The following is a 17,266-nucleotide window of genomic DNA, read 5'->3' on the forward strand; positions in this document are numbered from 1 at the left end:
TAAATTCAAGCAAATACCTGATGAATAAGAAGCTCTTGTGACCCCAAAGATGAAGACAGATGTCACACTGGAAACAAAAGACAAGGAGAAAGAGAGGAAGCAATGAGCAGAGTTTTCTCACCCTGTGGTCCTGGAGCCTCTCAAGTTACTTTCACCAGAACTCTGGGGGATAATTAAGGATATTAAGTATACATGTAGTGGGTTACATTTGGTTAGAGGTGCCCACACCTCCAATGGAAAATTCTTAGGGTCTGAAAGGTGACAAAAGCTAAAAAACAAAGGCTTTAATGAATTATGTTCCAGCAGCCTGCTTTCTCCCATAGCTGAACCCAGGTTTTGATTGTGCTCCTTGGCCTAATATTTGGCCTTTGTTTTCTTATGTAAATCAGGATGTTTAGTACAAATTAGCATTATTGAAAAACAATTGCCATCCAAATTAAAATTCTGCCTTTCATTTTACACCAAACCTGCTGGGCTTTTTTAGATAAACCCTGCATCAACTTAGCTATAGTGTTTATGACTAAATGGATTCATTTTTTTTGGCACAGTAGCCCTGTTTCTCCAATTGCATAATGCCAGTCACCATTCTTATCTATCAGACCATCCTCAAGGGTCATCTGGGGTTGTTCCTGTGAAAGGTATTAAGCAGCTCCTTCCAGAATTTGTTCTTCTTATTCAAGTTGGGAATATTTTCAATATTTACAAATATTTTCAATTTATAAATACATGCACATATATTCAAACATAGGCACGTATTTATATATACCTATGTGTGTGTGTATATATATTTACATACTGTTAGTATCTCCCACTAGACACCAACAGTTTTATTTTTATTTACTTTGTTAATTGCCTCCATTTATATATCTGCAATTTACCCAGATATTATTGGAAGGGAGCACTGCATAAAAAGGAAAGTACAAAGAGAGGGAAAGTAAAAAAATGCATTGTTTTATAAACAATATAAACAATGGTATATAAAACACTAAAAAAGGATGCCAAAAATAAATCCAGAAGAGGTTTATAATTTCAGATATTCAGCCAAATGGCCTGGCAGGAGACTGTGCTTTGCCCCAGCACAAAATTGCTGTGAAGTTCAATGAGGAGGCAGAAAAAGACTTTTACATATGCCCTAGGAAAGTATGTTTTAAAAAAACGATATAAATTATGTCTTTTCAAAGTAATATGATGAAAATGATGATATTGTAACTCTGAAGAATTCTGATGAACATTTTATCCTCAAAGAGCACTTAATTCACAAAGGAACATCTCTCTAGCAAAGTAACCCAAAGCCTTGAAAAACAATATGAGCATTCGCAAAGATTTTGTAGTATCATCAGAGAGGTCTAAATTTGTAGACTGCAAAGCAAGAACATCTTTGGAACAAACTTGTCTTTGGGATCTCAGATAAAGCACTTTCCCAGAGCCTGTTTTTCAGCGATTTCATCAAGGAGGTGATTTCATCAAAAGCTGAAGGAAAGCTAGTGCAATGCTGAAGTGATAAAAACACAAGGAAGAAATTGTAAAGCCATTGAAGAGTGCAGCAGGGGTATCTTCAAATCTTTAAATACTTTCTTCCTTAATAATAGACAATCAGTAGAGCTGAGCAATTATCTCCCTTTACAGATCTGAATAAAAAGATTTCTTAAATGGAAGTAGATCGATCTTATTAAATAAATACTATAGTGTCACATATTGTAAATGCAAAGTCAGACATCAACAGAAATGACATATGTTACTTACCCCTGAAGGGCCATGCTACTGACACCCAAAAATAGACAGGGAATTTTCAGGGCAGAGCCTGTATGCAACACAGTACAAAACTTGGACTTTAGAGTAAGTGTTAGTGTTACTGTGGGTGCCCTGGGCCCTCCTGCACAACCCAACCTGCTCCCACCACTTTCTCCAAAGCTGTAGTGATTTTAGGTGACCTAGGAAGGCTGTGCTGAGAACCCACCCAGTGTTGCTACACGTAATGTGAACTGTTTCACTATTGAAAACAAACAATCAAACAAATAAATACATTCTTGAATAAAGGAGATGAAACGAAGTCTTAAAATGTCATCAGTTTTAACTGAACGGGTTGAAGGAGACCGTGTACTGGTTTAAGACCAGGGACTGGAAATGGCATTTAAAATACTGCAGCCAGCTATAAATTTAATCACAAAGTGAACATATGAAAATGGGGAGAAAAAAATCAACCCCATTTTCAGTAGTCAGATATGAATAGAGAAAGGGATTCATAGCAGTTTGTTAGTTAAAAGTTCCTCTTACCAGTTCACATATCTTGGACTGGCTGATGCACCATCTTAGGTGTACAACAATTTCCTTCTTGTTGAAGTAATCCCTGTTTATACCAGCATGATGCCAAGCCTGGGACTTGTTGGATCCCCAGGCCAGTTTCCACTCCTCAGAAGAAGCCAAGGTGGTGTAGAAGTGCTTTGGACTCTGAAGCCCTTGGGGGCTAAGGATATTTGCAGAGCAATTTCAGTGGTTGCTAGTTCAGTGTGAGTGAAAACCAGGCACTGCTGCTTTCCAGCTTTTAGCTGGCCATGGGCTCATTGGGTTAAATTCTGGGGGTCTCAGTCTGCCCATTACTAATAGTTCAAAGAACACACAAATCTGTTTCTAAATAACGTCTTAAAGAACAATTATTTCTTTTTCAGGCAGCCCTGAGTTCAGTTACTGTGACTGCAAAGCTACAGGAAACTGTTTTGAGACAAATTATTAGAAATGCTCAAATTACCCCGAGCTAAGCCAGTACTGTGTATTTCCTAGCAGTTTATGAACAATGGTGTGGACACAGTGAGCAGCCATGACCACAGAGCCCAAGGCATTCCCTTTGGCTCCACTCATGACGGTTGCCCAGTCAGGAAGGCTTTTTGCAACACTCTCAGGCAGAGCACAAGTGAAATCAGAACTTCTTGTTGGCCTGCAGGATGATTCTTCTGCAACATAAGGATGCAGATATAGCCTAGTCCTTGTTTGGAAAGAAAACTATTATTGCAGTCCATGCAGTTTATGTTTTATGGCTTGTAGGCGACAAGTCCCAGATGAAGGGTTCTACATGCATATATATATATTTTATATATCAGGGTAATGATATGTATATGTGCATATATATAATCCTGCTTATTTGATATGTATGCAGACATGTGCATATATTGGCTGAAGAGCAGGCATGACAGAAGATTTCTGAAGATTAAACATACCTTAAAAGAAGATTAAATGTTAAACAAGCCTAACAGTCCTTGTAAAGGAACCAAAGATCCATAAGACTTTCAGTTTGACCAAAGGAATATTTTCCTTGGCATTACCTGAACCTGTGTGAGCAAAATAGAACAATGAAAATATTGCTCAATGTTTCCCTCTGCACACAAGAAATAAATAGTTTCAAGGACCAGATATTGCCCTTGGCAGTATAATATAATAGAGACAGATATAACCAGGATAGAGAGAGAAAACATCTTCTGTTCCTCTGAGAAGACCCACTTTAAAAGGACTTGACAATCCACTTTCCCACATTCGGGGTGCTTGAATTGGCAATATTACCTTTCTGTGGCAAAGGACATGAACTCTGGCACTGACCATCCTCCTGCTTCACTATGTCCTCATTATCATCAATAGCTATGACTGATTCCTTTAGCTACTCCACTATTCAGCATAATAACAGATGCATTTCCATGCTCTCCATTACTCTGCATCTTTCAGAGCTTCAGATTATTGCCTTGACCGGTTAAACCCAACTTTTTTTTCTCTATCATAAGCATTTTGGAGTGCTGAACATAGTGATTTCCTGCCTTGTAGAACTGTCCCACATACACTGTGTCAGAGAAAAAAACCCAACCCTAAATCTAAATCAGAATAATGAAATCCCTTAATTAACATTACTATTAGAGAATAAGAATATCATCTGTGTTAGATACGATAAATGCAAATAAGTCAGAAGAATCTCCAGTCTCATATTAAGATGTAAATCATCTATTTATTACTTTGTGTATAAATGTTCCATTGCTATTTGCACAATGATTAAGAGTAGTTTTCAGAAAATAAATCTTTTTCTTAATAGTGCAAAGAATGAGAAGAATGGAGAATAAATGGGAGTTTAAGGGGATGCTAAAGTTCTCCCATGAGCTTGGATGAGATTTATGTGCAATGTGAATAAAAAATGTATAGGACAGCACAGGATTCACGGTATTGTTGGTTTCTATTCCATTTGTCTAGTTGAACTGTACTCTTTGCCTCCCAGACATATAGTGAGTCTGGCATTGTTGAGAAAGTGAGGGAATAAACTGCCAGTCAGCAGCTATTTGAGGCAGCTTAACCCCATCCAATCTCATCCGACCCAACATCCCAACATTGTGTAGCAAGACCAGTGCCATGAGACTTGGAGTAAAAGCACAAATTCTACCTCCAAAGCTGCTTCTGCCAGGAAGAGGCATTCTAGGAGTCTCACTACCAAGTACTTTTTATTGCTATGCCTTTTCCATTTTTAAATGAGTATGTAATTTCTTCAATTATATATCAGCTTCTGTACAATGTCAACAGCTGAGTACCAGAACAAGCAAGAGCTGGCGGGATTGTGATGCATGTCTGATATGGCTCTCCATGCAGTTTCAGAGCTGTGAGACTTCATGCTTGATGTCCATTCTCTATCTACCGTCATTAATGTTTCCACATAAATCTCTCTACAGTTGCCCAGATGCAAATGTGCAAAGGTCCAAATCTGAAACTACTGACACTGCATTTGTTAGACAAACAATATCTGAGGGCTAGGAAATAATACCAATACTATTGACCATCACAGTGGAGGTTTTTTCTCTCATTTCCAGAGAGGATGGACACTCAGGTGCTTCTGCTTCCTGCCTGTGTTGTTTCCTCCTGGCCCCCATTCTCCAGTGTTGTCTGACCATGTTAACCCACTTAAAGCAAAGTTTGGTAGTAGGGTAGAAGACCTCAGCATAGAGCGATCTAGCACAGCACATTTTATTTCAGGAAATCAAGGGAAGAGGCAGAGGCAGAAGCACTCTCCATTATTGCTGCTACAAAACCACCTCAGACTGCTACAGAGCAGAGGATCCACACAGGACAGTGCTGCAGTCAATGAGCCTGCACATGATCTACCTTTCAAGGAACTACTTGTGGAAGAAAAATAATTTTTTTTTTGCCACAGAATTATTCCAGCTGTTCATTGGGCATAGAACAGTCATTCCATGGTGTCCACTATAGTTGTATGGCCACCCTCCTGCCAGGGTGCTGGAAACTCCACCAGGCCCCTGGAAACCCACAAGTGCCTCACGGTAGCCTCATGCTCCCTGAAAAGAAAAATCTCATGGGCTGCTGCAGCCAGCTTTGACATGTTGTCGTGGCACGAAGATGCAAACCCAGGACTTTCCATCCTCTCTAGAGCAAGAAAAGGCCTATTGCCTACCCAACTCCACGTCACCCTAACCCTCTAGCACCTCAAATTCCACAGCTTGGTTGATGAGCTTGATCAGCAGGGCCTTTGTATAACACAGACAAAAACAGTAGAGATCCTGCCTGGATAGTCAAATGACTCCATCAGGGACCAAGAAGGACTAGATGTCACTGCTCTGCCAGCTGTGGCCCCAAGAACCCTGGGACAGCTGTGGCCAAACACTTCTTCTTTTCCAGATAGCTGGAGCTGGGAAAACCTAGATATTTTTCTTTTCCCCTCTAGGATTCAGAAGAGCTGTGGCTCTAGGTTTTAGAACAGTACTTCTAAATGCTCTTCTTCCTTGGACCACACAAAGTATGGCAAAACTTTGATTCCCTGTGCACCCTTTCTAAGTGAGAGAGTTACAGACACAGGCTGGGATGCTCACTCCATGCAGCAAGTGAACTCCTCACCTTGCAGGGAGGAACCCAAGAGGGAGGACAGGTGTCAGCAAACAATTGCACTCCTACAGTCCACACACAGTGGGAGCCAAGTTCCTCGCAGAGTTTGCCAGCAGGTTGTCACAAGACAACTCTGAAGTTGAGGCTGGAGGTTCCTGAAGAAGCCATCACAGTATTTTCATCCAAAATGTCAGCACTGCAGAAGAGCAATGGCAGCATTTGAGCACTGCAGTGATGTTTTGTACCCTCTGGCACACAAGGTATGCAAATAAATGGGTTTCTGTCTAAATTCCATTGTGTGCAGATTTGTACCAAAGAATTGTTGTGATGTGCATCATTATGTCTCATTATGTGATTGCAAGTAACCTTTTGTATAGCAGACACAATCCACGTAACATGCTGTGTGACCAGTTTACAAAGCAGGGCTCCTTCAGAAGGGCGAGTAATTAATCATTATTCAGCAACAGCACTCACCACTCCACACTTGCTGGCAGGAGTGTATAACCCAGGGCATGCTTAGCTATGACAATAAATTATTCATGCAATAGAAAACTAGTTAGCTGTGGTATTGTTCCAGTAAATGGTTAAAACAAGAAAGTACTTCATTAGTTTATCAAGTGTGGGGTTGATTTTATTTTTTTAATAAATTTACTGCAAACACATTGCATATAAAAGCATAGGCCTGAGTTGCAAATGCAGTAGGAAAGAATTAGCATAAGGCACCAATGTGTGTTTTTCACAATGCCAAAGTCAATAATCGGAGGATGATAAGATCTCTTGAAGATATAGTGCAGTAACTTTATGGCTATAATAATTTTATTACTTTATCAAGTACTAATTTAGTAGAGAATGAAACATATTGTCAAAAATAAACTGCAGCAAATATTTTATTTGATGAAAAGTCCTAAGAGAAATTTGCATATTCTGCTCTTTAGGACATGTTTTACTTCATACTTAGCTTTGGCTTTCATTTACATTACACCTGGTGGACAATCTACCATGACGCAAATGAGGCACATGAGATTATTTACCTTTGATCACTGCCCACTATTTACATAAGCCAGGGTTAATGCAAAAGGCTGATGAGGGTTAGAGTTTAATCACTGATTTTGGAGAGGCTGGAATAGTACCTGTTTTCTCTTCTGTTGCCTTTTCTCAGGGCAGCTCAGTTCCTTTCTACTAGCAAATAGCAGAAGTCAGTATGAAAGCAAAAATCATTCTATCATCCTGTACTTCACCATGCATGCCTAACAAAGGTGCGTTTCATCTCAGATCTCACTGTTTACCAAACCCGTGAATATAATTTTTTCAACTGAAACATTGGTATTTTTTACAAGAATATTCCCCTTTATATGAGAGTATTTTCCTCCCAATTAATTCCATTTGAATTAGGAAGAGCTTAATTTACCCGGTCCAGCCACATCATAAAGATTATATACAATTTTTATAAGAGAATCAGAAATGCCTTTGCAAAACTATTATTCCAGAAGAGTGTTGAAAGGAAGCTGCAATAATGCAAAGGAATCTCAAAATCTAAACATGTTTTGAGGAATATGTTTCCAGCTGCAGAATAAGTATGTGTAACTTCACCAAAATTTGTCATTGAAGAAAACAACCTTTCACTTTGCTTTGTGTTCATAGGCTGCTAAGATTTTGGGTTGAGGTTGTTTGACAATAAGAGCATCATTTGAGGAATGAACACCAATCAAGAGCAACATTTAAGATTTATATATGTATTCCAGCTGGTTTCCATAATTGCATTGCACAGACACCAGCCGTTCAGCAGAGCACATCACACAGCAAAGGATGAGTTGGCTTTCTCTTTTTCCCAGCAGAGCCGTGTGAGGGGAGCACAGCGGTGGGAAGCAGAGGACACACTCACTTCCTCTCATGGAGGATTTCATTTTCTTCTTTGCTGAGAAGACTAGTCTCCTTTGCCCTGAAGTATTAACAAATATACCAGCTCCCAATGAAGACAGGCTGCCCTATATCTATCAATAGAATCTATATAGAATCTTTTCCCTTAGGGATTAATTCAACTTTTGATTCAATCTTTCTGAGCTTTAAATTATGATGTTACAAACCTCCAAGGAACTACTGTACTATTTGTGACCTTCTTTATTACTTTCTGCTGTTTGATAAAGTAGAGAAAATTGATTTATAGATTAGTTTGCTTGTGAGCATTGAATATCAATGGTGAGAATGATTCGCAGAAAAGCAGGAGAAGTTGGCATTGGTTAAAGTTTAATATAGCAATTTATTAATTAATGGTGAATGACAACAGTATAACTGCACATTAATCTTCAAAGAGATCCTGGAAGCGCAGTGTGAAATAATAGCTATGAATCAAGGCATCTTGCAAGAATTGAATATAAAATTTTCAAAACATTTTCCTCAAGGAATAATTTTGTCCATTGCTTCCACTTCTCTCCTCTAAACCTCTCTCTCTTCCCCTTAAGACCTGATGGCCATTTTTATGTTTTCTGTAAGCATTAAAGGTTAAAGGTGGTAGGAGAGGCAGTTTTCCAAATGGAGCCTAAAATTAGGTGTTAGTTTCTGTATTTGGAATCTTAGGCCCCAATCCAGGAGTCTATTTTTATTCAAAGCAGCCAAGCACTTGACTTCAATGGATCTAAAACCACTCATGCTTAAGTGCTTTGCTGAATCAGGACAGACTTAAGCACAAATGTAAACGCTGTGCTGAATTGGGGCTCTATATATGTGGCTTGATTTTTGAAAGTGCTGAGAGACAGCAGGTCTAATTGAAGTAGATGGGAGCTGTGAGATGCTCAGCATTTCTGAAAATCAGGCCACTCATTGAGGTGCCTGAATCTGAGTTCAGGTGCTCAGCTTGAAATATTCACTGTGGGGAACAATGGTGACCCAGGATAACAGGCAATGGAAAGCCCTGATTTTACGCAATAAACTTTAATAATGTAAAAAGAGATGGGAGGCAATAATTTCCTGGAAATCTAATGTCGAGTGCTTTTTTTGGCAAGCATCAAAAGTGCTATGCAAAAATATGAAATGAATAAACAAATGAAATTAGAAAGCCTAGTAACTGGAGAAATATTGGGCTAAATTCATTCCTTGAGGAGCAGCAGCAAGACTGATGAAATACATCAGGAATGATTTGGCCTACTACGTTTTGAGCATTAATTTGATCAGAGAGTCAACAACGCAAATCCCGCAGGGTGAGGAACTTCCCTCTACCGCCCTTGCGAGAGCCAAGCAGAACAGCTTGGATTAGCAAACGGTAAAAATGCAAAAGCTAAACATTTTTGCAAGTTATGGAGCATAAATTAAATAGCAATGCTAGGAAGAGAGATGAGGTGGAGGCTGATTGTTTTGAGAAAAGCAATTTTTTCAAGTGAATTCAGTAGTTATCTCCTTAAAAAGCACAGCCAGGCTGTCCAGCACCTGCTCCTCACATGGCAGCTGGGTCCCTGCTGAGGTGACATTTGGTGAGAAGACTCAGCCCCATGGTGCTGTGCAGTGAGCCCCCAGAGAAGGCTGCTGTCACAGCAGAACAGGCCTGCAGCTGTAAAATGGCTACCTGTGAATGAGCCCTGGGCAAACCAAACCACAGCCATTCTTCCGCTATTTCTGTGCCTGTAAAGGAGAGGGGTGCGAATACCCTCTGCCATCCCTAAGCCTACCAGTTGCCTGCCCAGTGGCAATGCTGCCGTGGAAGCCCATGTGGTGCACACCGTGTCATCCTCAAAGGAGTCAGGACAGCCACACTTGTCACCTACCTGTCTGGTCCTCCTGATCTGTCTGCTGAGACAGGGGCTGGTGAAAAACTCTCATGACAGGCTTATTTCCAGAACAGGTGTTTATTGTCTTAGGCTGGAAGATGCCAACCATTTCGCACTTCTCAGTCCCTACTACCTGCACGGGGATCCAGCATGGACAGACAGAAAAGTCCTTACATTACCCACCTCCTTCTAACTCAAACCATAACTCTTAAACTCACTGAGAATGTTTTGAAAGTTTTCGTACATGGTATATGGCACAGGTCTTCAATGCACTTGGGTATACTCATGGCAGAAAGGTACCACTTTCTACCATTATATATATCAAAACTGGTGATGCTGTCCCCTGTACAAAGTGCAGTAATGCAGGCATGCTCTGGCCAATAATCTGAAGTCCACTAGAAAGAACAACAGAAAACCCACTATACAACCAATTGTGGGGGGGGAAACCTGTAATAAGAATGAGAAACAGAAATGGATTTGAAACATTCGTTTCCCTTTATTTTCTCAGTGAGGCTGATGTGTACTGCACATTAAAAAAAAAAAAAAAGAAAAAAATCACAGGAATTTTCATACAATGAATTAAACCACAAAAGTACATGTAGAATTGGCAGATGGAAAACAGCCCAGCTTGGGCTTAACTACTATCTCACTTCCCCTGTTCAGCATAGTCCAACCCACAACTTTACATGTTCACCTACTGTACAAATCTTACAGTAGCTCCATCAGGTCAGTGGTTCACATTATTGAAAATGTCTGTCACATAGGTACAAATTTAGAATCATCACATTATATTACATGGCTATTCTAGTTCATTTATAGATCAGATCTTATACTATAGTGATTGAAGTTCTCATTACAGCCATTAAGAAGGACACATAATTATTACCTACTGTAGGCTTACATCTAAAGGGATGAGAAGGAGGTGTGGTTGTGTTTGTTGGTTTGTTTTTTTTTTTTTAACTGACCCAAGTATTATTATCCCAGAGGCACAAACTTTCCTCTCAGGGCTGCTCTTGGTGATGGCAGCCTAACTGCTTTTCAGAGTAGTTTAGCACAGATATTTTTCTTCAACTTTAGGCTCCCTCTGCTTGGATTAGTATTTAGACAATTTTTCATTCTGTAGGAATTCCTCAGTTACAGCTCTAGGAAAGACCACAGTTCCTAAGTACCAGTTCTGTTACCTGTATTGTGGATGTGGTACTTACCACAGCATGAAAGCAACAGTACAGTCTTCTTATAAAAAACACACACAGCTATACTGCAATTTGCCTCTGGTGACAATGTGGTACATGTGCTAATTTGAAATGTTCTAGGGGAAGAAAAAAAGAAAAGTAAACACTGAGTTTATATTTTGATGGATTTCCTACCACAGTGTCTATGAAAGATCCAAATAGCTTTATTCAGCAATCCTAGCTCTATTAATTTCATATGTAATTCGTAAATCCACAGAGGAAAGCCATCTTCAAGATGAAAATGTTTGCCAGGCCAGTGAAAAAAAAATTTGACTCACTTCATTATGTGTGCTTGGTGAAAAATAAATAATGCCCCCACACAAACCCCACACCAATTTCTTAATGTCAGCAATCTAGGGCAAAAGAGAACATTTTAAAATTTAATGACAGAAATGTAAAGGCAAAATAGGTAATGCATCTGGTCCTAGAACACATAATATGATATACTAAATATTGATTTCTTAAAAATAATTTATTGCTTTTAATATTTTTCTTTACAACAGAAGATACTCAAAATCCAGAAAGGAAAATTGTAAACTTTTAGTTTGGCATTCACACAAAGTTAAAATACCTGCATTTTTAACCTACAGAGCAACAACAAGAATTATGCAGAGTAAAGGATGTTACATTTGTAACACAGAACTTCCAGAAAAGTTCTTTTCTTTTTTTTTTTTTTTTTTTGTTTTATTGCTATCTATCTACTGAGAAATAAGAAGCCAAAAAATCAAGCAAGCATCCGACACGACAGACATGGAATCTCTCAGAACACAATATGCTGGTGATAAAATGAATGCAGCCATCAGAATCAACTGCACTGGTATGGGGGTAGAATCAGTTTTCTAAGATTTGGAGTGGGAAGGTAGATTAAATAGTTAGGTGTGCCATACCTTTAAGAGGAGTCATGAATGCCAAAGAGAAATAGAATAAGAAATCTATACATTCACAAGCAAATTCCAAACTTTGCTGATTCAGTAGAGACTCCGAGTTCAGATGAAATTCTGATGCTCAGAATAGCAGTAGTTTATACTCTTGTGGTTTTTTTCTTTCCTGAAATTTCTATTTAATTTAACAGAAGCAATGTCATCAGCAACAATGTCATGGGCACATTTGAGGCCATGCTAGTGCATAGTAAAAAAAAAAGGAAAAAAACCCAAACCAACCCACTGCTTCTGCAAAAGCGGAATTTTCAAACAAAGCACTTGCTTACTCCAAACTGACAACCATCATGCATCCTAGGTATAAAATTTCCACTGGCCTTTTTATTCTTTTAGTCATCTCATAATTTATAATAAATAGGATAATTATAACTGATAAATATGTCTCTTTAGTAAACAAAGGAATGAAGGATTGGTATTTATACAGGATGCATAACTGTAAAAAATATAGATAAATACCATCATTAAACTCTGCCAATGAAAAGATTACTGGCTTCAAGAACAGTGTTTAGACACAGAATTACAGTAAAAATCATACTGTACTTAGTACCTCAGCATATTTTTATCAAACTAAAATCACAAAAATTAAAACAAAATAGCATTTTAAAAAGATTTTTGACCTCTAGTTCCAAAACTACTGTTGATACATAAAATAAAACCATTTCTTAATGATTACCCATTTGAGAGACTTTACATAAAATTATGATATTTTCTAGAAAAATTTAGATGAGAAAATTTCATTCCCCTAACAAATTCAGTGTATAAAACTGCAAAGGAAAATCAAGCAATGAGAAAAATGTGGAAAAATACTGCAGAAGGTGGCTAATATCTTTTGGGCTAGGATAATTCTTGACAAAATTCTTATATAAGCTCACCAAAGAAGGGATGAATGTGTATAATGCATTTTTGCACTCAGACACACATGCACACATATGCACACTCACACCCTCACCCACACGATTTTCTCTTTTTTTTTACAATCAAATATATATAAGCGTAGGTTCAGCTTTCTACATATGTTAGTGTACAATAATTGTTTCACCTCATATAATTACATTTGAGTATTCTTGATTAAGAAAAATTCAGCAGTTTTTTGAAAAGAAGGCTGCATTTACAGTGCATAGCTGTAACAAAAAAGAACATCGTCATACAGTATGTACATAAATAAAAATACTCCATTTAACATTTGTAAATACTCAACTACTTTAGAGAATGTAGCAAATAAACTATCTGTGCACACACCCAGATAGTTATATCCAACTCTCATTAATAATGTAACACCACGTCCGCTCATTAGAATAAATCGCTGAACAAGCTGCACATTTGACCATTAACAAGGCTTTGAAAATTCTGCTGTGGAAGATCAATGTTGTAGACATTTACATGGGTGTCAGAATTAAAAGATGAAACTTCAAAATGTTAGGGAAGCTTGAGCCTTTTAATTTTCTTTTCTGCAAAATAAAATCCACAAAAAAACCCAAAAAACAAACCAACCAAAAAAAGAACAATCTTAAAACAAAGCTAAGACAGATTACAGGCTTCTGGGACCTGTGGTTTCTTCTGGATTGTCATATTATCACCGTGAGAAGAAGCTTCTTTACAAAAAAAAATATGCAGTGTCTGATCCCCAGACATCAGCAGCCGTAGTTCTCACACTGGGGTTTTTTTCTCTGTTTGTTTTTGTTCTTTTTTTGTTAAAATGCACTATTTACAGATTTTGCAGTTCATCGTTGTACGTGTATCTCTGTGGAACTGCTGCCATGTCTCGTGATTTGCATTGAACTCGCCAGGGACGCCCGGCTCCCCCGCCAGAGCGCGGCTGACACCCATGGCCACGCGTGTGCTTGCTGGGCAGCACCCTGCCCCTCCACTCCTCGAGCAGCTGTGTTCATGTAAACCATGGTTTTGAACAGAGAGTGTAAAGTAGGAGAAATTCCTAAGTACGACTTTGCAGTTGTCCAATATTGAAGGACGTGATGTCCGTGAGGTATTCGCCATCCCTTTGTTTTCTTCGGATGACATGCTTGTTACCTACGCAGGCTCCGCTGTGCCTCTTTGAGTAAACTATCAAAATCCATGGAGTCATACTTGCTTTTAGTAGAAGCAGGATCAAAATCATCTGAGTTTGAATCTGAAACCCAAAAGATGCAAGTTTAGGTAAGACGCAAGAACTACTTATTTTCTCTGTGTATCAGTACAAACAAGACGCTGAAGAAACAATCCACTTACAACCACAACTTTATGGGATGAAAAAGCTTAGCAATGACCATCACAGAAGCTTTAGACATTCCTGGTAAGAAGCAGCACCTAACAAAAGTGGTACCCATCATCAGTAGTGGGGAAGAACCACTAATTGCATATACATTTAGAGCAGGTAAACTCAGAACAGTTTCCTCAAGGACTTGAGCACCAAGACACTTGTATATAGGTCTCAAAGTAGTCCAGATAATCTTGACAGATACCTTAATCAAAACTCCACCTTTGTCTTCCAACTGCTGTTTCATAACATGTCCAAGACTTAATTTTCCTAAGAAAATTAAGAAAGCCAGAGCAGTCTGTGAGCAGCATACAGAGGACAGAGCCCACCTTCCCTTGGGGTCTTGTGGAATGCTTTACGCCTGCCAGAATCTCTGGGTTTGCTTCCATTTATCTTTTTGGGTTTGCTTGTTTAGAGAGTGAGCAATTCTGGGCAGGGCCTCTGCAAGGCTGCATGAGCAGACTCAGGTGGGCTCCTCAGCTTTCTGCATCACATGTGTGTGATAAGCCACAGCAGCAACAACAGCCCAGCTCGCTCCTGCCGCCTAGGATACCCGTTCCAGCCTTGTCAGCTGCTCAGGCACGGACGTCAGTCTGTTCCCAGCACAGAGGAGGGATTGTACATTTGGGGCCACACAACTCCAGTACAATTATTGACATGGCTGCAAGCAATGAATTTCCTTTTGGAGTCAACCCTGCTTAACACTGACTCTCACCAGTTCCTGTGTCACAGCTCCTTTATGTGAGTGCCCTTTTCTTGCCATTTCTTGTGTTGAATTAATCAGAACTCCCCATCTACTACTATAAGACACACTGCGCATTAAATGTTCATTACAAGTTCTGCTAAGACAATATCTTCTCACAGAGGAGAGGTGTTAAACTTCTGACTACTATTTCAAGTGTTTTCTTTCTTCTGTACTCAACCCAAAGCTGATTAATTCTCTCTGTCCTGGTACCAGCTCATGAATTTTAAAGTTCATCCTGCCATTTCCTTATGGTGCTCTATCCGATACTCTGCGAAATACAGGGAATGCAGTCTGAAGTACAGAAGCTCAAGCTGTCAGCAGGACAAAGTGAAAACAGTCTGCTCACAGCTACTCTGGGAATCCCTCTCACAATGGAGAGAGTTGACAGGGAATACTCCCAGTGATGAATAATGTTCAAGAGGGTTCCCTTCAGACAACTTACTTTAAACCCCAGATTTTCTGAGATACAGAGATGACCTTGGCTTCCATTGCTGAAGATAAGTCAAATCAAGGCAAGACTTTAATCTGGTTTTACTGTTTTTATCAGCCTACATTTCAACAAATGCCTTGCTACCTTTTATATTTTCTACATCAACCCTGTATCTCTTCAGCAGTCAATTGCCTTTTCTTAGCTTTATATTATCTGTTTAGCCACTGAAGTGAATTATAGCATATTCATTGTGAACAATGCATACAATCTTCATAATTTATTTTGAAAAGACATCAATTGGTTAGAAAAAATATATCTGCATTCACTTCCTGCATTGTACAAAGCCGAGGGCAGCACATACAAGATTTCATTAGCACTGTGTTACAGGGTTATGAGAGATTTTAATGACTGTGGTCATTTATTCATTAAAAAATCTACAATATCTGATTAATACAGATTCAACAGCAAAAATGTGCCTTGCTATGTAATTCAGAAAAGAGTATTTTCCATGCCTTTAGTCTATTTATACAGGCATTAGGAAAGGTTTAACATTTAATGAATACTTTACATTTTAAAAGGTAATTAAATAAGAGGTGAGTTTATCCTATATCGCAATATCACAGAGGCTGTTTTGGTAGTCTGCATAGTCTCTTTACACGTGTACTTTACATCAGTACTCCTGCTGGAAGACTTTGAACTTCTCCAGAAATACTTGCGAGGGGAAGCACCACACCCTGACTTGGAGCACAGGACAGAATCACAGACTTTTGCCCAGGCAAGACTCAGACAGACCCAAGTGTGTTGTCACAGCCAGTATGCACACTTGGGACTGGAGTTATCACAGCATACTGGGGGCTGGAGACTGCTATGCATAAAGCCCCACATCAGCGGAACTTCAAACACCAAGAGAATTGCAAAGCTTTCCACAGGCTGGAGCCTCTGACATCACAACTGGAAGGCCCTGCAAGGAGACACCTTCATACACATAGATGCTTATGCACAATTTTAGAATCACCAGTTGAGATCAGTGGCTTTTGCCACACTAAGGGTCAGATTTGGCCACAAGCTCTTCTAGCTTTCAAACTTGAGCAACTATGAATTGTGTTTAATGAGTGCCCCTGGCAAATACTGCCTATCTACAACAGAACTCATAGCGAAGTAAGAATCATAACAAAGATTTTGGGTTGGGGCATCTACTTTATCCTCTGCTTATCTCTCATATACATAAGTGAGGTACTGGAATCAAACAGTTACAGCAATAAACAGTAAAGCATGTGGGAGGTTTCTGCAGTGCCATCTTTTCAACTTAGAGATGTATTATTGCATATTGGGCACTTATTTTTGATAATGATGGAAATGGGCTTTAAAACAATATTCAGTTTGGAATATTTGAAAGAAGCCAGCTCAGATTAGTAGACTTTTAAACTTCTTACAGCAGGTGAAAACCACTTTCTTCAACACCCCTCCAATCATTTAAAGGGTATCAGCAGTAAACAAAAAAGAAGCAAACCCTAAATTCTCATGAGTTACAAGATTCCTGTTAGGTATTTCAATTCACATAGAGCAAAACACCTACCTAGGTCTGCATAGTTAGACTTGCAAAGCTGCTTGCGTCCACAGAAGTACAGTTCAAAATCAGGCTCGTTTGACCTGCGTAAAGTGTATCCATTCTCAAGAGCAGCGAAGGCGTCACAAGTATAGCGGTAGGTGATGAAACCATAGCTGTCTCTGCCAGTGAAAAACACAGTTGTGAACAAAAGCTGAGAAGAGTTAACACACATTAGTGTAACCCCTTCCTGAAAGCAAGAACTTGCCAGAGACCCGGCAGTGGAAATGCCAGAGGTACTGCATCCATTTATCAGCATGATTGTCCTGTCATGCAGCTAAATACTTATTTCTGGGACAGGAAATTTCAACTAGCAAGATTAATAAATAAGGATGAAAGAAAATAAGTAAGGTTTTGAACTCAGCATGTCATCTGTCACAGGACTTACTTATACTGGTAACTCCCATACCAGTAATCTCACTGCCATAATTTTTTACATATGGC

General features: G+C 39.1%; 1 protein-coding gene across 4 annotated transcripts in view; it reads right to left on the bottom strand.

Annotated features, from left to right (window-relative positions):
• Positions 1-10,089: 10,089 nt before the first annotated feature.
• PPARGC1A (PPARG coactivator 1 alpha) overlaps positions 10,090-17,266 on the bottom strand; it is a 366,906-nt gene continuing 359,729 nt past the window's right edge. For all 4 annotated transcript variants that reach the window (XM_063157723.1, XM_063157724.1, XM_063157726.1 and 1 more), the window contains 2 exons: positions 16,793-16,944; positions 10,090-13,915 (listed from right to left, as the gene is read on the bottom strand). In XM_063157723.1, the coding sequence (XP_063013793.1) occupies positions 13,812-13,915; positions 16,793-16,944 (256 nt within the window). In that variant the 3' untranslated portion in view covers positions 10,090-13,811. The remainder of the gene's footprint in view (positions 13,916-16,792; positions 16,945-17,266) is intronic.

Source organism: Melospiza melodia, chromosome 5 (assembly GCF_035770615.1).
Source record: "Melospiza melodia melodia isolate bMelMel2 chromosome 5, bMelMel2.pri, whole genome shotgun sequence".
Classification (NCBI taxonomy): Eukaryota; Metazoa; Chordata; class Aves; order Passeriformes; family Passerellidae; genus Melospiza; species Melospiza melodia.